Source organism: Bubalus kerabau, chromosome 2 (assembly GCF_029407905.1).
Source record: "Bubalus kerabau isolate K-KA32 ecotype Philippines breed swamp buffalo chromosome 2, PCC_UOA_SB_1v2, whole genome shotgun sequence".
NCBI lineage: Eukaryota > Metazoa > Chordata > Mammalia > Artiodactyla > Bovidae > Bubalus > Bubalus kerabau.
In genome coordinates, this window is record NC_073625.1 from 191,333,997 (window position 1) to 191,356,685 (window position 22,689).

General features: G+C 51.8%; 1 protein-coding gene across 1 annotated transcript in view; it reads left to right on the forward strand.

Annotated features, from left to right (window-relative positions):
- Positions 1–22,689, forward strand: part of ADARB1 (adenosine deaminase RNA specific B1) — a 112,334-nt gene that overhangs the window by 42,184 nt on the left and 47,461 nt on the right. The window contains exon 3 of the mRNA XM_055569831.1: positions 3,592–3,728. Coding sequence (XP_055425806.1) covers positions 3,592–3,728 — 137 coding nt within the window. The remainder of the gene's footprint in view (positions 1–3,591; positions 3,729–22,689) is intronic.

Genomic DNA, 22,689 nt, shown 5'->3' on the forward strand with positions numbered 1-22,689 from the left:
TGAGCAACGCGTTCGTGTAACGGGACTGGTTCTGTGTTTGCAGTTAGTGCCCACGAGCTCAGCCCCACCTGACCCTGTTCCACCAGCACTGCTGTGGCATCTGAGCTCCTTTCGTCAGCAGCACGATGAAGCCCTGCAGAAACCCTTGCAGCCTGACTAATGAGTGGTCACGCTGCTGTCAGAGGAGGGTGTCCTGAGCCAGGCGCAGCCACCAGGAGAGGGCTCCGGGAGGCGGTGGCGGTGGCGCCTGGGTGTGTCAGGGACTGGAGACCATGGAGCCTCCAGCTGACAGGGCTCCTCCATGTCCCACCCCCTCGACCCCTTCCGGAGTTTCAGGGTGCCCAGGCCCTACCCTTCTCCTGTGGCGTGCCGGGTGTATCGAGCCGGGCAGGGTCTGGCTCCTGACCCTGCGCTATCAGCTGGCCTCCTATCCCTGCGGCCTGGCTCCCTGCGTGCCTCTTCTCCCACAGGGTCTCTCTTCTCTTTTGCGAGAAATAGGAAACCTCCTTGATGGTTCAGATGGTAAAGAATCTGCCGACAATGTAGGAAACCCAGGTTTGAACCCAGGTTTGGATCCCAGGAAGAACCCCTGGAGAAGGGAATAGCAGCCCACTCCAGTTTTCCTGCCTGGAGAATCCCATGGACAGAGGAGCCTGGCAGGCTGCGGTCCGTGGGGTCACAAAGAGTGAGCCACAAGTGGGCGACTAACACGCGCGCCTTCACGGGCAGGAGCGTGCCAGCGGCCTCTCCCGGCCTTGCCTGAGGTCCTGCCGCCCTTTACGCCCAGGCTCCTCGGCTCTCTTTGCTGCCGCAGTCAGTGCCGCTGTCACTGGTCTCGTCTGGGTCACAGCGCGGCAGGTGCGGCTGGCCCTGGCCCAGCTTGGGTGTGAATGGGTCGCCTTTCCATCAGTAGTAGTTCTACAGCACTGCGCGACCCAAGGACACAGGGGACCTGGGCACCCGGGGCACCACGCGTGGCCGTGTCGTTCCCGGGTCATTCCCGGTTCAGCTGTGCTGGGCTCCGTTGTTACTGACAGCGCTCCCTAACACCGTGGGCACCATGGCGGGTTTGTCTTCTGTGCCTTGTAATTTTCTCCTACATCTGTATTATAAGCTATGTGACTCCCACAGAGGCGTGAGGGTCAGGAGAGCGGTTCTGATGACACGTCCGTCCTCTGCCTTCCCCAGGGTAAAAGCAGACATGTCTCAGTCTCCCTCGAGCTCCTCCTTGACCACAGCCCCTCCCCATGTGGACATGGCCGCTGTCCCGGGTTTCAAAACAGCACTGTGCTTGCCGTTCTCTCTACATCAGCACGGAAGCCTGTGTCCCTTGGAATCCAGCTCAACTGTGCCTGCTACTGAGCTGCCAGTAGTGGGGTCATGGGATGTCCTCCTGCGGCCCTCTAGGTTTATTAGCACGGAGGATTACATCAATAGATGTCCACGCATGCAGTCATTCTCGTGTTCCCAGCACAAATCCAGCCAGATCATGCAGGATTAGTCAGGACTGCACTCGCTGATGTTTTGTCGTGGGTGTTTACGTCTGTCCCTGGGAGTAGTTTGGCTGACACCTCTTCCTTCCTCCTCGCACTTGGCAGATGTGTTCCTGCTGAGTGTTGGGCGAACTTCCTGGGGGAGCCACCCGGGCATGGACTGTTGTTCGTACAGTGAATTTTTTTCTCTCTTGATTGTACTTCTTTAATGTCAGTAGTCTAGTCAGATTTTCCATTTCTTCCTGAGTCAGCTTTGATGAGTTGCATTTTCTTGGAATTTGCTCATTTTACCTAAGGTTTACAAGGTTTTTGGAGTAGCTCCATTCTGGGGGGGTCTCTTGCTGCTTAACTCACACACCCAAGACTCAGCTTCAGAGAACAGTCACGATGTTGTTCTGCTTGTGTCTTCATGGGTCAGGGATTTGCAGGGCACGTGTGGGTGGCATGTCTGTGCTCTGCAGTGATGGGGACCTCAGCTGGGCTCGCCCAGATATCTGGAGGTTGGCCATGTGTCTGGAGCCATCGTTTAGGCTGATGCCTGGGTTCATTGGTTCTTAGTGTCCTGCCCAAGGAGGCTTCGTGAGTGGCATGGGGTGGCACCTCACGCAGCTGGGTGATGATGGGTGGGCAACGCTGGGCACGGCTCTGGGCACTCGGCTCAGAACCTCTGTACTGGACAAGATGGCTGTGTGACCGTAACCCCAGGCCTCAGGGGCTCTGCAGCGAGTGCCCATCACACCTGGTGATGCTGGAAAGGAGATGGGGACGCCATGTGCCCTGTCCTCACAGACACGTTCTAGGGGCATCTGAGCTGGTCACAGCAGAGAGGTGTGGCGGAGCCTGAGGACCTGCAGCTGTGGCTATGCAGAGGGCGGGTCCTGGTGGCTGGGGATGGGGTCTGCACAGCTTGGCCGCACTGTGGTCAGATGCACTGCCTGCCCTGTCTTGCCACTGCCCCTCTGAGACCTGCCGCTCTCCCCACAGACGTGGGCCGGTAGGTCTGCACTGGAGAAGCAGGTGTCGTTTGGATATCAGTTTGTTTTTCAGAAAGAAAATACGGGCGCTCCATTGTCAGGTCTCATAGGTATATCAGCAAGTTCCATCGTCCCACTGGTCAGGAGGAAGTGATCTGAAGAGTTGTTTCCTGGGCTCCGCTCCAGACACAGGGCGGGCTGTCGGCGCTGACTGGGGCGGGAAGGGGCGGGGGGATGCCGAGCCTGCAACTCCGGGTCTGTCTGGACTCACACACGTGTGCACAGGCCTGCGCAGGTGGCGTCTGCTCTCTCGGAAGATGGGTCCGGACAGGACTCTGCCCGAGGCCTCATTCCTTGGCGTGTGGTTGGTGCTTGTTTGCGCTGGCCTGTTGGCGAGTGGAGATCTGATGGTGTGTGTCACGCATGCCCCTGTCTGTCATGGCAGGGGGTGAAGGTGGAAGTTATCATGGGGCATCTGCTTTAAAAACCAAGAACACATTAGAAGTAAGTGAAACATATCTAGGAGTTGTTCAGTCGCTCAGTTGTGTCTGACTCTTTGTGATCGCATGGACTGTAGCCCGCCAGGCTCCCCTGTTCATGAGATTCTCCAGGCAAGAATACTGGAGTGGGTTGCCATTTTCTTCTCCAGGGGTTCTTCCCGACCCAAGGATTGAACCTGCATCTTCTGCATTGGCAGGCAGATTCTTTATCACTGAGCCACCAGGGAAGCCCCCATATTCAAGAGAGGACTGGTTTTTGGGGGGGCTGTGCTGTGCAGCCTGCAGGGTCAGTTCCCTGGGAGAGGACTTTTCACGAGCAGCATGTGTTATGGAGTTGTCTTCCCTGGTGGCTCAGAGGTTAAAGCGTCTGCCTGCAATGCAGGAGACCTGAGTTCGATCCCTGGGTGGGGAAGATCCCCTGGAGAAGGAAATGTGCAACCCACTCCAGTATTCTTGCCTGGGAAATCCCATGGACGGAGGAGCCTGGTGGGCTACAGTCCACAGGGTTGCAAAGAGTCGGACACAACTGAGTGACTTCACTTTTTCACTTTGACTTCTGCAATGGTGGAAAGGCTTTATTGTTGGGTTAAAGTTAACATGAAGCATGGGAACCATCTGTTACAGGGGGAAAGCTTTCCGGTCGGCATGGAGAGCTGGACAAGGGCCTGAAGGAAGCTCGCCGAGCCGGCGCCACGTTCGGATCATCTCAGCTCCACCCGCTCTGCAGGGCCCAGGCACCACAGGAACACGAGGGAGTCACGGTAAGAGTGGAACCTGTAAACCTTTGCTAACTTTCGACTCATAAAAAATACCTCTGGCCCCACGTAAACCCATTAGTTAAGCCTTTTGGCTGGCTGTTTAAAATGCATTTTGTTAGGAGCTTCCTACCGATGGTCTGTCCCTGTCCCCACAGCCTCTCAGCTGGTACTCTGCTGCCCCCCAGTGGCCGCCACGGTGGCCAAGGGCTGGGCACTACTGGGGACTTGCTGTAAAGCCTTTACCGCAGGTTACTTTCTTTGAGGTAATTAAAAGAACATTTCTTCGGTACTTGTTGTTGGCGACTATTACATGATTCAGCGTCTGCTCTTGAGGAAGCTGAGACGATAGCTAATCCCTGTAGTTAGTATGACGTAAGGTTAGTTTGTGGCCTGCAGAGTGACTGAGTCAGGAAGGTTGAGCACTGAACTTTCACATAGGTTTTTTTCTTGGGGAAGAAGTATTATAGGAAGTGGCTGCCAGAGGCTGCTGCTTGCAGAAAGAGGGCGTTCTGTGTTCGTCCACTCCCTCGCTGGGGGCTGAGGCGTGTCAGCCAGGACACAGCCCCCGCTGGGCCGTGGTGGGCGTGGAGCCCATGGGGTTGCTTAGGGGCGGGAGATGTGCCATGCCTGACCACAGGGCCCTGGAATTGTACCTGGAAAGCCCCACCTGTCGTTTCTGTGTCCGTAGACATCAGGAACATCAGGTCCCTGGTTTCCAGGGAAACCTTTAAAAGAGGTTTTGTCTAATCTTCAACTGGTGCTTTCTTTCCGTTGTCTTTTTTTTCTCTTTTGTACATAGCCAGCAAGTGTACGGAGAGGGCAAACCATGGTTACTTTTACCACTGCTTGTGCCGGTAGGATGGAGTTGTATTTTTAACCACAACTCATCTTTTAGCTCAATTAGTGATCTTAAACCAGTTTCTCTGTAGCCAGAGTTGATTGGGAGGTGGTAAAAAGCCCAGAGTGAGACCATGCTTCAGCACTGCAGGTGAGCTGGGGTTTACGGCCACCTCCATCCAGGCTGCTGTAGGTGCAGCGCTTTTGTTTAGTCGCCCAGTTGTGTCTGACTCTTTATGACCCCATGGACTGTGGGTCTCCAGGCTCCTCTGTCCATGAGACTTCCCAGTCAAGAATCCCGGAGTGGGTTGCTATTTCCTTCTCTAGGGGATCTTCCTGACCTAGGGATTGAACCTGTATCTCCTGCACTGGAAGGTGGATTCTTTCCCACTGCGCCATCAGGGAAGCCCCCAAAACATTGCCCTGTTAGGCCTGTCTGGGATTCAAACCCAAGATCTCCTGTTTACTAGACAGGTGCTTTCACAGCTAAGCCACAGAGCCAGTCATAATGTGATGTGAACTATCGTTTTAATTATGCTGTTGAAGTGAATTAAAAAGTGTTTTTTAATGTGACGTAAGCATGCACTGAAGAAGCGAATTGTTTTCGATCCTGTGCACAAGTCAGTTGTCCCTAAAGGCACAGGAAAAAAAGCAAGGACAAAAGGTGGCATCTGAAGCAGAACAGAGGGCGGCATGGTCAGACGCCCAGAGTCAGGAATCAGGTCTTCTGCTGAGTCTGTGCTGATAGGTGGTACCTGCAGAGTAGACACTTCGCATTTGTTTCATAAAATGAGAGCTAATTCTAGCACCCGTAATCCCGTGTATTAATCTTTTTTTCACAGTGATTTGAAAAAGAAAAAAGCATGCAAGTTTCTGGCTGGATAAAGTATCTCTTGGCTGACGTGCTCCTGCTCGGTAGCCTCATTTGCCGTCTGGCGGGAGCGCTGCAGGCAGCCTGTATTTTTAGCTCCAGGCCAGTCCCTGCTGCCACCTCTCTTGCTCCTCTCTTGCTCCTTAAACAGGCTGAAGTTGCTTCCTGTGCCTCACAGGTGAGAACACCTTCCAAGGCTGGGGCCTCTTGAGGTTGTGCTGTGGAGCCCCTGCAGAGTTCAAGGGCCCGTGCGTGCTGTGCAGGCCAAGTTGCTTCAGTCCTGTCTGATTCTTTGTGACCCTATGGACTGTAGCCTGTCAGGCTCCTCTGTCCATGGGATTCTCCAGGCAAGAATACTGGAGTGGGTTGCTGTTCCCTTCTCCAGGGGATCTTCCCAACCCAAGGATCGAGCCGAGTCTCTTACATCTCCTACATTGGCAGGCGGGCTCTTTACCACTGGTGCCACCTGGGAAGCCCTTAGGCTCCCTCAGGGGGTTAATTTGAGGGGGTCCCAGGGAGGCCTGGCTCTGCTCAGACGCTGAGGCTTTCCTCAATGTCTCATTGCCACCAATCCCCGCAGTCTGCTTATGACAAATACGTATAGACTCCCCTTCTAATTCTGAAATGAAATCATTACACTTATGACCGTATCCAAATGTAGTAAAAGAGAAATTAAGGACGCACAATGAGTAGCTCTCACGTGGACCTGTGAACGTCCTGTGCCACGCACACACCTGCGGACGCAAGCTGCAGGCGCTGCGATGGTGACGTGGGGCTGCGGTGCTGACTGGAGTGGGATGGCCCTCAGCTCGTGGACTGGCTCTCAGAGCCGCAGGATGCGGCCCACTCTGCCTTCACACAGCAGTTGCACTCTGGACTGCTGGGTGTGTGGGGAGTTGTGACCGTATTGAAACAGGCCTGGTCTTGTGTCCCCATGAACCTCTTTGTCACCTGCGTGTCAGTCCTTTGGGCAGGACAGTTATTTCTGGGACACTCCTGCTTGTCTCACACATTCCCTCTCCCTATATGGTGCCCGAGCGCCCCAGCCCTGTGGCGACCAGACCGTGTCCACACGTGGCTACCACTGATAGGAGCCTTGGCAGAGAGAAGAAAGTGGCAAGGAGGGTGGCCTCAAGATCCTTACAGGCCTCTGGGTGTCCTGAAAGTGAGGTAGCTGTGGGCCTGGGAGGGGCCCCCTGGGGCATCAGGCAGGCCCTGGCAGGTGCAGTGACCCCGGGCGCTCCTGACTAAGCCCAGTGGGGGAAGCGGGAGGCAGCGCTGCGAGGGCGCCTAGTGCTTAGGCAGGTGGCTGAACCCTCACATACTGGGGTGGAAACTTGACTTTCCCCCTTCCTGTGATTTACTGGTGAACAGAATCTGTTCAACACAGATGACACTTCAGTTTACAAACACTTCTGAAGGTCAGTGAACTAAAGAAAAGTTTGGCTGAGAATGAAGAGTGTCTCAGTGTGCTTCTGGCATGAGTCACTGCTGCCGAGAAGGTGTCCTTGTGTGGCCTGCCTGACTCATCAGCGTCAGCTCAACAAGGGGCGTCCAGGCAGAAGCGTCCCTGTTTGTGAGGTCACGGGTCTCGGGCAGCCAGGGGCAGAGACTGGCCCTGTGGGACCCCGGTGCTGCCCAGGGATCCGAGGTCTGCCCAGCTCAGGTCTGCCAGTGTTCACTCTTCTGCTCGGGAACCAGGAAGCCGAGCGGGAAACGGATCCTGCTGGGGACCGTGCTCTTCTCCTGGAGGCTTCTGCATGTGAACCTTGGTGGCCCAGTCATCACTCATTGGGAAGCTTGTGTCCTGCCTCCTGGGGCGGCGAGGGCCTGCTTCCCCAGGCCACGTGGAGGAGACGCGCTCAGGGTCCAAAGAGCCCAGGTCGTGGGCGTGGCCGGTGTGGCGGGCATGGCCGGCTTCGTGGGCGTGGCCGGCGTTGTGGGCGTGGTTGGCGCAGTGGTTGTGCTTGGTGCAGTTGGCGTGGCTAGCGTCAGGCAAGCCACACTTCCCCGGCCGCCACGGGTCACCCGCCGGCTCAGTGCAGAGTGTGAACCCAGTTCTGTCCTTGGAAGCATCGGTGGTCAGCATGCCCGTGGACTAACTTCTTGTCACTGAAACAAACCGCAGCAAATGTCCTCCAGCCGTCTCAGCGTCAGGGCCAGATTCCTTGCTCCCGCTTTCACCTGGTCCAGAGTTTAGAGGCCCAGGGGCCCTACCCAACCCACGGAGTTACTTGTGGTTGCAGGATGCAGGCCTTTGGCCCCAACCCCTGGACACGGGGGGGACGGGGAGGGAGCCTCTTCTGCTGCCTCCCATTCGGATTTCTTTCCTTCACCCTAATTGGGTGAGCCCACCCAGGGAAGCCAGCTGATTCGGGACCTTCATCATATCTGCACATCCCTTCCCCATGCCTGTGGCAGTAGGCCCGTCATGTCTGCAGCTCTGCCACCATCAAGGGGGAGGGAGAAGCAAGGTGTGGAATGAAGTTTGGCGCCAACACCCATTGTCGGGGAAGAACTTACTGCACCCGCACCTGGTTGAGGTGCGTATCTGAGGTGTGTGTGCCTCGCAGGATGTGTATCTGATTGGTGTATACCAGACAGGCAGAGGCCTGCGTGGTCTCTAAGCACATAATGCATATGGGCCCCTACAAACCAATATGGACAAGACAGTGGGGAAAAAAGGGCAGGAAAGCTTGCACAGGTTTGGCACCAGAAATGAAATGGGGGTGGCCAGTGAACATATGAAGCAGTGCCCACTGGCAGCGAAACCCAGCATGTCTGGAGGATGGGCCAGCACCAGCCTGAAAGCCACCTGGGGATCCTCCCGGAACCATCCCCAAGGTGGGTACCTGGGCCCCAGGTGGGCCTGGTATTCTACCTCTGGGGCCTGTCCCAAGATATGTGCAGCCTAGGGACTGAGACCCTGGCAGCAGCCCTTGACTGAGTCTGTGTACGTGGACTTGAAGCCAGAGTGGAGAGGCTGGTTCCTGGAGAATCCTCCCCTGCTCACCCTCTCCCCGTTCCTGCTGCTTGGCACTCCCGGAGCCCAAGGAAGCCCTGAGGGTGTTACCGCAGCTGTTGTCTCAGCACTCAGTGCAGGATAGACAGTTAGAAGCTGCTGTGAGCATACTCACGGGGAGACCTTATGGGCTCATCAGCAGAGCCAGGAGGTCATTCTGAAACTGCTGGCCTGCTTCTGTGCCTCACTGCCCATCAGACATGCTGGGAAGGATGGGGGCCTGCTAGGTGGTCAGGTGTGTGGAGGGTGCTGCAGATAGACTTCTGGGGGGCCTGGGGTTGGGGCGAGGCTGGGATGAGTGGACCAGGGCTGGAGCTGGGGGGAGGGAAGAACTCCATCTTCTCCCCCGACCTGGAGCTCACCTTCTGGGAGGGCTGTTCCCAGGTTGTCGCCCCTGGCGCGGTCCAGCTCCGGCCTCCTCCCCACCCCTCATGGTGGGTGATGGTGCGGACCAGGCACTGGGTTCATGACCTCCTGGCCAATCTTGCATAATTGGGGGTGCCCCCTTCAACGTCCTGGGCCCCTAACGCGCCTTCTTTCTCAGCTCCAGGGCCTCAGGTAGGGGCTCAGATGGCAGGGAATGTCCGAATGAAGCTTCTTAGCACCTGCAGCAGTGTTCGAGGAAGATCTCTGTTGCACTCTGGACCCAGTCTGTCATTTATCCAGCAGATACGTGCCTTCCACCTGTGGGCAGGCACTAACGGAGGCCCTTGGGACCTGGAAGCAGAGGACAGTCATGGTTGCCACCAGGAAGTGCTGGCTGTGAGGGGGACCTGCAGGCCAGGGGTGGGACCTCTCCCAGGGGGCAGCATCCCAGCGAGGACCCAGGAGGGGCCCCCATGTGCCTTCTCTGCATATCCCTGGCTGAGGGTGGCTGCAGGCAAAGTAGTGCTCAGTTAACCTCACGAGTGGGCTTCCCTGGGGTCTCAGACAGTAAATAATCTGCCTGCAACGCGGGAGACCTGGGTTTGATCCCTGGGTTGGGAAGATTCCCCTGGAGGATGGCATGGCGACCCAGTCCAGTTTTCTTGCCTGGAGAATCCCATGGACAGAGGAGTCTGGCGGGCTGCATTCCATGGGTTTGCAAAGAGACACAACTGAGCAGCTAAGCCCAGCGCAACTCAAAAATACGACTCGGCAAATAAAAATCCAGTTGCCTTTGCAGTGTTGTGTGCCGTTGCATCTGTTGTTCTTGGAGATTAATTGGTGATTTTCTTCTAGCTGTTTTGAGCTCTAGTCAATACTAGACTCAATACTAGATAATAGAATCAGACACTTAAGACTGATGTGTAAAAGAAAAGTTAAGAGATTCAATTATATTCTTTAGTCGCTAAGTTGTGTCCACGTCTTTGTGACCTCATGGACTACAGCTCACCAGTTTCCTCTGTCCTCCAGTATCTCCTGGAGTTTAATCAGATTATGTCCATTGAGTCAGTGATGCCATCCAACCATCCCAGCCTCTGTGGCTCGATCATTGTAGATACAGGAAAATCTGGTGTTCTTCCCTGTGTCCTCATGGAGGGAGTTTTAGAAATACTAGCATCGCCCTCTTGTGGACGGGTTTGTTACGTAGTCACCACTCTAAAATCTGAAAGGCTGAATCTATGAGACCCCCTGGCCCTCCTGTGCACATGGAGAATTCTAGAAGATTGATGTTTCCTGACCATCTTATGAATGCACTCTTGGCTGTGTCCAGGACGCTGTGGACCGCTTCTGGGTTTGTAGTCCACCTTTTGAACGTGAACTGGGACATTCCACGTGGTCTCTCATCACTCCCTGGAGTTTGTCAGGTGGCAACTGGCAGCAGTGATGAGAACTCCATGGGCCCAATTCTGGAAGAACAAAGCCCAGAGCCGCTTAGAGGACAGGGCGGGTCTCTTGGTTCCTGGGGGCCCTTGGGCCTCTGCAGTGCTGCACAGGCAGGCCCTGCAGGACGGGCGTGGCTGGGGGTGGGTAGGAAGCAAATGATGACAGCCGTGGCTGCTGCTGCTGAGAAGAGAGTGGGGGCAGAGGCCAGTGACCTGCTCTCTAGGCAGGGCTGCAGGCTTCATGGGGGTGGGGAGTCCTGAACATTGTGTATTTTCCAAGCAGATGGTACGGGGAAGTGGGCACAGAGCAGGGGATTGGGAACAGGAGAGGATCCCAGCAGCCTAGTGGGCCCAAGCGGGCTGCAGCTGTCGGGGTAAGGGCATGGAGGGCACTTTAGCCTTATCATTGGGTCGTGCCTTTTTTGTTCAGTGTTATCCTCTTCTTCCTGCATTCTTGCATTGTCTGGGGTGGTGGAGCGGGCCGGTGAGAAGTGGCTCCAGCCCGAGTTTGGACTTTGGCCTCCCTGACACAGCTCTGTGCTTGAGGCAGTTTGCCGGCTTCCCAGCCCGGCCTCCTCGCATGATATGTCACCCGTAGCAGCGAGAGCTGGTGGCACCGTCCTCTGCTGTCCTGATGAGAGAGACCGTGCTTTCCAGTCTTTTCCAACTGATTCATTCTGTGTTTGGAATCCATTCATTCCTTCTTCTACATACCTTTTATTTCAAATTGAATGGTGACTTTCTCATATAATTTGTGTTTTTTTTTTCTGGGATTTTTTTTTAAAAGCTGACTTTATTGAGATATAGTTGACAGGCAATAAAAATCACTTTTCTGTGAGCAGTTAGACGTGTGCTGACAGTGTGTGCACTTAGCACAGCACCGCCGTGTCTCCTTCCTCCCAGAGGTGCCCTCTGGCCCGCTCAGATGTCCCCATCCACCCTCATCGCAGAGTGGCCTTGTCTGTTGGTGGTGTTCTGTGCCATTGCCTGCCACTGACAGAGAGCCAGGACGTAGCAGTGGAGAGGGCGGACCGCACTGTCCAGCGTGCCCAGAGCCCCAGGTGGACGCCTTCAGACAGTAGGTGGCGCTGTGGGGTTGTGCCGAGATAACGAGAGAAGCCTGTTTCCCATCCTGAACCCAGATACCAACTTATGTGGAAAGTCTGCAGGAAAGTTTCGGTTCACTGACTTTGTTTCAACCATTTTAAAGGAGCCAGGAGACAATGGCATGGAATACTTATGGCTGGTTTAGTTTACTGAATGACCTGATTTATACATTTTATCAAATAATTTATGTTTAACTATACTAATAAATTGAGTCTGTGTTACAGACTTGGAAAGCACAGTCACATAATTTGTTCTCATCTTTAAAAAAGTATTGCTTTGCTTATTTATGTGTAACATAATTCTGTAGTTCTACTATTTTAGCTTAATATTTCACATAGGCAATAATGAAGAAAAAATGCAAAAGAAAAAATCCCAGTCTGTACTCTCAAGTTCTAAATGTATGGTAACAGATTGCTGATTTTAATAAGACTAACCAAAATTTGTATGTGTGTGTTTGATCTTTAGTGAAGACAACTCTTCACTAAATAAAGAAATAATACGACTGCTTAAGGTTTAAAATTCCTCTTCCATAAACCCGTGTCTTGCAGCCCTATGGCTGTGTTGAAACCACGCCCACTCTGTTGTCCTGTCCGCACCCTAACTTGCTCTGCTGAGGCTGACCTTGCAACACTGTGAACCAGGGAGAGGGGGAGGGGGGTCGGGTCTGGCCAGGCAGTAGCCAGGGTCCTGGCCAGGCAGTAGCCGGGGTGCTGGCCAGGCAGTAGCCGGGGTCCATGGTGTAATCCAGGGCCTCCAAGTCGTGGCTCAGATTCTGCCTATGAGATCCCAGGGTGCTAGACTTTGGGGATGAAGGCACACTCCAGCCAGTAGAGATCCCTGCGGGCCAGAGTGAGTAAGGGACCTGTTCCCACACCTCTCTGTGAACGTCCGTCCAGGATGACACTCACATCTCCTGAGGGCCTCCTGGCAGTTTGGGGATACAGATCTGCAGGTGGGGTGAGGCCTGTGGGCTGCCCCACCCTGGAACTCGGGGTCTCTTAGGCTCCCACCTACATAGGTGATCAGCTTGAGGGACCTGAGATGGGTCACCCCCTCTCAAACTAGGTGACACCCTGCCACTGCCCTCCAGCCCAGCTTCATTGCCTCAGTAACCAGACTGCTTTGGTCTCGACTCCGTTGGCGCTCTCTAGTCATGGATTTCAGTGACAAAGATGTGGGTTTTCATTGTTGCCTTTTATTGCCGTCTCCTTGCGCTTGGCATCCATTTGGTGGCAGATTCGGATCTTCACACCCTGAGATATTTCCCCTCTTGCAGCTCTGAGTGTGCCCCTCGTGTGTCTGTTCCTCAGGCTCATGAATTGCATGCCTCAGGTGCCACCTGCGGTCCAGGCTTTCACACCTCTGGTCTCTTTTCAAGTTGTTTCTTCCCCTTCAGTCTTGCTGATGTTTTTAGTCAAATCTGGTCACTTTTGTCCTCTTGGGCTCCAGAATCACTGCAGATGGTGACTACAGCCATGAAATTAAAGGATACTTGCTCCTTGGAAGAAAAGCTGTGACCAACCTAGGCAGCATATTAAAAAGCAGAGATTTTGCCAGCAAAGGTCCATCTAGTCAAAGCTCTGGTTTTTCCAGTAGTTATGTGTGGATGTAAGAGTTGGACCATAAAGAAAGCTGAGTGCCAAAGAATTGATGCTTTTGTCCTGTGGTGTTGAAGACTGTTGAGAGTTCCTTGGACTGCATGGAGATCAAGCCAATCTATCCTAGAGGAAATCAATCCTGAATATTCTTTGGAAGGACTGATGGTGAAGCTGAAGCTCCAATACTTTGGCCACTTGATGCGAAGAACTGACTCATTGGAAGAGACCCTGATGCTGGGCAAGATTGAAGGTAGAAGGCGAAGGGGATGACAGAGGATGAGGTGGTTGGATGGCATCACCAACTCAATGGACTTGAGTTTGAGCAAGCTCTGGGAGTTGGTGATGAACAGGGAAGCCTGGCATGCTGCAGTCCATGGGTCACAAAGAGTCAGACACGACTGAGCAACTGAACTGAACTGAACCTTCCTTGTACATACATACGTTCACATCAGCTCTTTCATCTACACATACCCAGTTAAAAAACGACAACCCTGGAATCATTTATAAATAGATCAACTAGGCCAGAGGTTTTCTACTCTAGATTGAGCAAAGTCACTCTGTCTTCTTTGAAGAACCAGCCAGATTTAATTTGTATTTCAAAAAGTTTATGTTCTAATTTGTTATTAATAATCAGTAATAGCTAAAGCATCTTAAAGGATACTTCAAAAACTGTTTAAAGAAAAACATACATATATGTATATCTATGACTGATTCATGTTGATGTTTGAGAGAAAACAACAAAATTCTGTAAAGCAATTATCCTTCAATTAAAAAATAAATAAATTTAAAAATATATACAGTAGAGAAAAAATACCTATCCAATCATGACTATCAATTGTGTACTCAGTTTAGCTTCAAATTTATGTTCAGACTTGATGGCAGTGTTTATTTCAGACTGTCTTTTCATCTTTAGCTAGGTGTCCGAGCCCTCCCCGCACAGCCCAGGCCTCTTGGGTTTGAGATGGCCTCTGCTGCGGGCACTCATCCACGGGCCACCATGGCCACTTGTGGATCACCTCCGTCATCCATGGAACACTTGAGCCATTTGCCTACCACCATCTGTGGCTACTTCCTTGCCTGACTTTGTTCAGTTGCTCAGTTGTGTCCAACCCTTTGCAACCCCAGGAATGGCAGCACGCCAGGCTCCTGTCCTCCACTGTCTCCTGGATCTTGAGCACTGTCTTGCTCAAACTCGTGTCCACTGAGTCAGTGATGCCATCCAACCATCTCATCTATCACCCCCTTCTGCCCTCAGTCTTTGCCAGAATCAGGGTCTTTTCCAAAGAGTTGACTCTTCCCATCAGGTGGCCAAAGTATTGGAGCTTCAGCTTCAGCATCAGTCCTTCTAATTAATATTCAGGATTGATTTCCTTTAGGATTGATTGGTTTGATCTTGTAGTGCAAGGGACTCAAGAGTTTTCTCTAGCACTACAGTTCAAAAGCATCAATTCTTTAGTGCTCAGCCTTCTTTATGGTCCAACTCTCACATTCATATATGACTGCTGGAAAAACCATAGCCTTGACTATAAGGACCTTTGTTGGCCAAGTGATGTCTCCGTTTTTAAATATACTGCCTGTTTGTCATAGCTTTTCTTCCAAGAAGCAAGCATCTTTTAATATCATGGCTGTAGTTACTGTCCCCATGATTGGCTATTGGAACTAATTTCAGGGCCTAATTTCAGTTCAAGTGTCTCCCCACTTTTTTTTTTTTTTTTTAGATTCAACACCTGCTTTACCTATTTGAGCTGTGTAGATTCTTATTTTAATCCAAAGTTCCTTGGTAAAATCACTTTAAAAGAAAATGGAAAAAGCTTGCTTGAATCCGTGATCTTAACTGAGTGGAGCAATGTTGCAGGTAGACTGACAACTACGCTCACCTTAGTCTGCTTGAAACTGTTCTATCAGAGAAGGTGGAAACATGCAATGTTAAAGAAATATGGGCATGTCATTTTGACAATACTGTAGAATCTTAATATACCAAAAAAGTAAACTTGAGTGGCTGTGCTTTTGCCATGTTGGCTGTGTTGCAGAGGTTGAAGCGCTGGGTCTGAGCTGGGTATGTCCTGGGTTCTGAACAGGGCCCTGCTGCCTGCCTAGTTGTGACTGTGGACAGGTCACTTAGCCTCTCCAGCTGGCAGGCTCCTCTGTAAAGCGGTGCTGCTAATCCAGGAGCAGCTACAGCTGAGGGTCCCCGCCCTCCCTGCACACCGTCCTCATGTGGTCTCCCCAGCAAGCTGGAGGGAACCTTCACCGTCACTGGGGAGCCAGGAGGGTGAGAAATTCCTGTGGCCCCAGGCCAGGAGGAGGTGGAGCAGGGCTTCAGCGGGGAGGCCCCTGTGCTGTAATCAGGCTGCACTGCACCACTCCCCTCACAGAGGCTTGACTGGCATCCCTTCTGGCCGTGAAACAGCTGGTGGTTGTGTCCAGGCTGCCCCTCGTGCAGTCATTGCAGAGTCTTCTTTACTGAGATTTGGTGATGTTCAAGTGAGCTAAAGCACGGGCAGTGACTGACAGGCGATGGTCAGTGGATAAACCTGTCCTACGCACACCAGCACACCACCTCGTGGCTGCTCCCTCTCCCAACCGCCCAGCAGCAGCGTGTGTCGCATCCACACTCAAGACTCTCGCCTCCTCTCTGTGTAGGTGAGTCCCATACCTGAGTCTCCAGCCCAGACCTTTCTCTTGCTCTCTGTACTCAGACCCTGGGTCCCCCTGCATCTTCTGGGGGACTACCTCATCTCCAGCTTGGCACATCAGAGTGAACTCCCAATGACCTGCCCCCACCCCCCACAGGCCTCTGAGCTCAGCGGCTCCGTCCTTCTGGGCTCTCAGGCTGAAAGCCAGGCATCCTTTCTCTCTTGCCCCAGACCCGAGCCATGAGGCCGGCCCGCCTGCTGTGCTGCTCCACTGCACTGTGGAGCCGGGCTGTTTCTCACCTCGCCACTGGCGGGCTCCGAGCCGCTGGGGCTGTTGGCACTGGCCTCCTGCCCTGTCTGCCGCCTCAGCCCTGCCCCACACCCACTCCTCCCCAGAGGACGGCCGGACGAGCGAGGGGGCCAGTGCTGCTTTCCTTATTAAGAGCGATTTCTCAGGTGCCGTAATGTTAACATTAAATCAGGTGCTGTTACAGTTTCCCATGTGTTCATTATATATGAGTAACTAATGAATAACTGACTCATTTAGAGGGTTTAGAATTCTAATAGAATAAACTTTTTTTTTCCTTCTTGTAAGAGTAGAAAAATAGTTTTCAAGAGTCTTATTCTAGATTAATAGTCTAGGAACATTAAATTTTGGTGTCTTTACTCTAAGACCTGGATAAAAATAAAGTTAATTAGGGTACCAGAAATGTCAGATGCTAAATGGTGTCTGACTATTTATGACTTTCTCTTGGAATTCAGTAGTTATTAACTTGCAAAGATGTGACAGCTGAAGTCCGAAATTGATGTATTTTTAAATTAAAAAAGAGCTTTGAAGTATTTTTTTAGATTATAAACTGTCAATTTAATGGTTCTGGAATCCCTATCTGAAACAGCAAATCATTGCCATTCTGCTGTGAATCTCTTGATTCTCATGAACATGGGAATTCTATTTTTACACTTCTCTTAAATAATCCTAAAGGTGGAAGAAGGAAGTGGGAAGAAAGAAGACTATGATAGATGCAGAGAGAGGTCATTACTTCACCTCTGGGGACTCCGTGTGGAGTGGCTCTGAGATAAATTAAGACGCAGAGAGAAGCATGGTGCTCCTTGAGGGCGCCGCCTGACCACAGCCACAGGCTCAGCATGGTCAGGGCCCCACTCGCCTTGTCATTCTGGTGGATTCTGCCTCACACTTACTCTTGAGAATATGGCATTCATTACTTGATGAAGATTCATTGTGCATTGGGTCATGTCATTTGATGAGAAAAGCAAGCTGTCAGTTTATGAAGTGAAGGCTGTATGCTTGTAACTGCCGCTTTGCCTGCCTCTTGATACGGATGTAGAGCGGGTGTGAAGTGGGCTTGTGCACATGCTTGTAGGAAGCTAGCTTGCCCTTGTGTCTCATGGACTTTAGTCGAAAGGAACCTAAATGGACTCAGTGTCATCACACCAAGTGTCTTGAGAACCAAACTGTGTCCTCTTGCACCCATGGGATCATCGTGAGCAGTGGGTGCCCTGGAGAAGCCTGGCTGCACACATGCCCTGCAGAACATGGTAGCACCCACTGGGGTCTGGAGGGATAAGGCAGTGAGAAGGCCTTTTGGGGAGTTTGCATGGGGACAGCTAACAGAAGCAGAAGATATTAAGAGGAAGTGACCAGAATACACAGAAGAACTATATGAAAAAGATCTTAATGACCCAGATAACCATAATGGTGTGATCACGGACCTCGAGCCAGACATCCTGGAGTGCTGTGTCAAGTGGGTCTTAGGAGCTATCACTACAAACAAAGCTAGTGGAGGTGATGGAATTCCAGCTGAGCTATTTCAAATCCTAAAAGATGATGCTGTTAAAGTGCTGCACTCAATATGCCAGCAGATTTGGAAAATTCAGCAATAGAGCCCCAGGAAGGGAAAAGGTCAGTTTTCATTCCAATTGCGTAGAAAGGGAATGCCAAAGAATGTTCAAACTACTGCACAATTGCACTCATTTCACATGCTAGCAAGGTAATGCTCAAAATCTTTCAAGTTACAGTTCAATAGTATGTGAGCCAAGAACTTCTAGATGTACAAGCTGGATTTAGAAAAGGCAAAGGAACCAAGATATAATTGCCAACATGTGTTAGATCATAGAAAAAGCAAGAGAATTCCAAAAAACATCTACTTCTGTTTCATTGACTATGCTAAAGCCTTTGACTGTGTGGATCACAACAAACTGTGGAAAATTCTTAAAGAGATATAATACCAGACCATCTTACTTGTCTTCTGAGAAATTTGTGTGCAGGTCAGAAACCGGCAGTTAGAACCAGACATGGAACAACGGACTGGTTCCACATTGGGAAAAGTGTATGTACGTCAAGGCTGTACATTGTCACCCTGATTATTTAACTTCTATGCAGAGTGAGTGAGTGAAAGTTGCTCAGTTGTGTCCAACTCTTTGTGACCCCATGGACTATACAGTCCATGGAGTTCTCCAGGCCAGAGTATTGGAGTGGGTAGCCGTTCCTTCTCCAGGGGATCTTCCGAACCCAGGTCTCCCACATTGCAGGCAGATTCTTTACCAGCTGAGCTACAAGAGTACATCATGTGAAATAGCATGCTGGATGAATCACAAGCTGGAATCAAGATTGCCAGGAGAAATAACAACCTCAGATACGCAAATGATACTACTCTAATAGCAGAAAGGGAAGAAGAACTAAATAACTTCTTGATGAGGGTGAAAGAGCTTAAAACTCAACATTCAAAAAAATAAAATCATGACATCCTGTCCCATCACTTCACGCCTAATAGATGGGGGAGAAATGGATACAGTGACAGATTTTCTTTTCTTGGGCTCCAAAATTGCTACGGACAGTGACTGCAGCTATGAAATTAAAAGACACTTGCTTGTTGAAAGAAAAGCTATGACAGTCCTAGATAGCGTATTAGAAAACAGCAACATCACTTTGCCTACGAAGTTCCATATAGTTGAAATTATAGTTTTTCCAGTAGTCGTGTATGGATGTGAGAGTTGGATCATAAAGAAGGCTGAGCACCAAAGAATTGATTCTTTTGAACTGTGGTGTTGGAGAAGACTCTTGAGAGTCTCTTGGACAGCAAGGAGATCAAAGCTGTCAATCCTAAAGGAAATCAACCCTGCATATTCATTGGGAGGACTGATGCTGAATCTGAAGCTCCAATACTTTGGCCACCTGATGCGAAGAGCCGACTCACTGGGAAAAACCCTGATGCTGCAAAGGATTGAAGGCAGGAGAAGGGGATGACACAGGATGAAATGGTTGGATGGCATCACTGACTCAGTGGACATGAATTTGAGCAAACTCCGGGAGGTAGTGAAGGACAGGGAAGCCTAGCACGCTGCAGTCTGTGGGGTTGCAGAGTCGGACATGACTTTGTTGTGTTAGCAACTGAGTAACAGCATGGGAACAGCGAAGCGGGGCAGAGTCAGCCACACAGGACTGGTCGGTGTGGGTCGTGCTGACAGGCTCCAGGCTGGAGCGGTGACTTCTGCTGGCCTGGTCCCTGCCTGAGGGCCTTGGGGTGAGGCAGAGGGTCTGGGGAGAGGTTGGATGGTGGTGGGCACTGGGGTTTGCACTGCTCCTGGCTGAGCCCTCTGCTGTCTCTGGGAATTGGCTCATTGGGAAGGGGCAGTCTCTCTTGGGGTCAGCAAGGCCTCTCCCCATGCCAGAGCATCAACAAAAAGAAAATAATGTGCTGTGTGGTGTATGGATGCCACGTGGAAAAATACTGGACAGAGTCCAGAAAATCAGAGTTAGCGTGACCGCCTCCATCAGCAGCATGAACGGCTGTGCCTGGGGCTGGGGACAGTCCCTGGGCTCTGCCCACCAAGCCGGCCCACCGCTCGGGTTTGCGCTCTGATCCCCTGCCCCACCCCTACCCCAGGCCAGGGGTGGATTCTGTTCCCCTCGTGCCCACTGCCTGGAGCCTTGGGGAGGGGGCTGTGCAGGGCAACCTCTTCTGTGGGGCACATTTGGATGGGCACACCCACAAGCCTAAGGTAATAGGAGCTGCTCGACGTGACAAGACATGGCTCAGCTCTGCATGCAGTTGGTGAATCTGGTGTTAATTCGTGTACACCTTTGGAATACTAAATTGTAAAAGGGACGCTGGCATTACTGGGAAAGGAACTTTTTTTTTTTTTGCAAGACACAGTCAGTCATGTTGTAAAGAAGAGTTTGACACATTGATTGACTTTTCTTTGGCTGAAGGACTGTGGCATTCATGTCCTCCCGGCTGCAGCTGCCTTTTTTTCGGAGGACAGGGCCCCCTAGATGTGGGAGAGTGTCTACACTGCCTGTCTGGATGAGGGGGACCAAGGGCGTGGGTTGTGCTGGGCCAGCCCGAGTGCGGGGGTCCCATGCCCCGAGATGTGCCTCTGTGTGTGTGCGCGCGGGTGTATAACTCTGTGTGTGTGTGTGCGCGCGCGTGCCTGTGCACCTGGATGCGTGGAAGGGGCGAGTGGCACTGCCTGGCCTGGCTGCCCACATGCAGGTGGGCGGCAGTGTCCCCAGACGGGGTCCTGGCCCCTGTGTGTTCTCCCTGGCTGCATTACTTTGTGCAGTGTGTTTTGTGAACTGGCCTCCTGGCAGTTCTGCTTCATTACTTGAGGGTTCTGCGTGTTTTGAAGATGCTGGGCTTTTTCAGGTCAGGTTCTGTTTGCTGGGGAGAGCATGTCTCTCCTCCCTTTCAGGGTCATGTCCCTGCTTGTGTTTCAGGGCTGAGGGTCCCGGGCCACTCTCCAGCTGGTGGCCCCTCCATCTGCCTCTGATGAGTGAGCCTGGGGCGGGGGAGGAGCCGCCCTCCCACGTGTCCCCGGGCGGCCGTCACAGCTGTGCAGCTCCAAGGGTTGGCTGAGCGTCCACCCCAGTAGCTGCAGGGCCAGACTAGGGCCGGGCTGCCCCGGGCTGGCTCGCTCATCACGGGGACACAGGCTATGGGGACCATCCTCAGCATCAGGGGCCGCCGGTGTAAGAGGAGGCGCAGGAGACGCTCCGAGAGGAAAGGTGAGTCGTCCTCTTTTATTTTGAAATGCAGATCCTGGATGCAAATGCGCTGTGGGAATGTGTTCTGACTTGTGGTGCTGTGAATTCATCTTATTGATGCCAGTGATTCCAGCTCTCCATTTAAAGCCCTCCTTCTCTGTTGGCACTTCATAGAATGTCAGTGAGGGGCCAGCTTACAAAGGCAGATTTAAAGAACATGTCTAGAAACATGTCTAGAAATCCCGTTGGCTTCCAGGTTTAAAGTATTGTTTGGAAAGACGTTTATGGAATCTCAGAAGTGTGCGGCTTGGAGTCTTGGGGGATTCTCCCTCTAGAGACGGGCGCTCTGTAATTTCCCTTCTGCTGCCACGCTTCCTTACTGACTTTTCCAACCTTAAAACTGCTCTTCATGCTGTTTGCCACTGTTACGTGTTTGCCTTTTTAAAAACGCGGAGAGCGTTCCATTCACCACTTCAGATGATTTCAGTCTTTAATTCAATTTAATGTGTTAAGATGTTAAAATCATTATTTTTTTCTTAACACCAGATTCAGAAGTTGCCCTTGACTATAAAAATCACTCACTCCTGGCTTTGGGGCAAATCGCTGCTTTAACAGATGTTGAGAGTTTGCTGTTTCCATGTAACGTGCGTGAACTAACAGAAAACGTCATCAGTGCAAAGACGCCCCTACTGAGGGAAAAGCCAGGTGTTTTCTGGGGGCCACCTCGTTACCCAGCAGCCGACAGGGCTGGAACGGGCCTTTCAGGAGCACCACATCTTTGGGGTCTTCTGCAGCAGGAGACAGTGACCTCTCCAGGAAATAGAATGAGCCTGTTTTTAGTGCGTGTCCTGAGAGGAGGAGGAGGAAACCCACCTTGATACTGGCAGTCTTTCGATATCACAGACAATCACACTAGTGGGAGCAGTGGGGCTGGCTCACAGTGCGAGACCTCCGGGGGTGCCGTGCCCACGTGCTTGTCCAGGATCCGAGGGCACGCGGGTGCTGCCTCAGTGTGTCCCTGCTGCTCCCACCGCGCATCTGGGTGACAGTATCAGTCAGGCGTGGGAGAGCAAGATGGCAGGATGACAAGCAGCAGGAAACTGAGACAAAGGCAGGAATGCAAACTTTAAGAATTCTCATCCAAAGACCCTAAATTTAGACTTGCCACCTTTTTCCCCACGGTCCTTCATCACTAGACATTTAAATTGGAGAAAGTTTTGAGAAGCGTAAGAACAGTTGTGTCATCATTTGGAACTTGCTGTAACTCACGTGGTTTGCGTTAGCCCCACCGTACACAAATTCTGAATGTCTTCACGCATGCTGGAATCTTTTTCTGCAGTAGGAAAGCTGTTGGCATTTTCAGACCAGCATCTTGGGAGGCTGAGCGTAATGAGATGTAGCAGTGCTCACTGCACATTGCCATGTGTGCACGCCCGTGGTGGACACTGTATGTGCACGCTCATGGTGGACACTGTATGTGCACGCTCGTGGTGGACACTGCGTGCACGCTCATGGTGGTTGCTGTGCGTGCGCGCTCATTGTGGACACCGCTGATGAGTGGGGCACACGTGAATGCCTGCTCCTGTTTACCACACACCCTATGTTTGAAACTAATAAGAATGCCTTTCAAATTTATGAGTGTTATTAGGACTGGCCATCCCGTTTATGGGATGAGTTTTACAGGATTTGAAATGTAATCTTTACTGTTTTGTAATTTTCAAGTGCTCCCGGTCACGTGTAAAGCCTGGTGTGACATGTGGCTTTTCGAATGCCATTGGTTGTCAGTATAGCATAGCAGCAGGTGACTTGCTCTCAGTAGTAATGGGGTCTCAGTGGTTTTTCACCAATCCTAAATTATCCCTGTGGTCACCCCCTCCACAAGGCAGATGTTGGCTGTGGCTGTGGATGAGACTCTGGTGGATTAACTCAGTCGTCAGGAAATGAATCGCAGTTAGAAAAGAGTGATGTGCAGTTTAATTACCAACCACCAACCAGGACCCGTGAGGCAGATGCTGCTGGTGGGCACTGTGCCCAAGGCCCAAGGTGGGCTGGAGCCCAGGTCACACCCGGGGACTGTGGA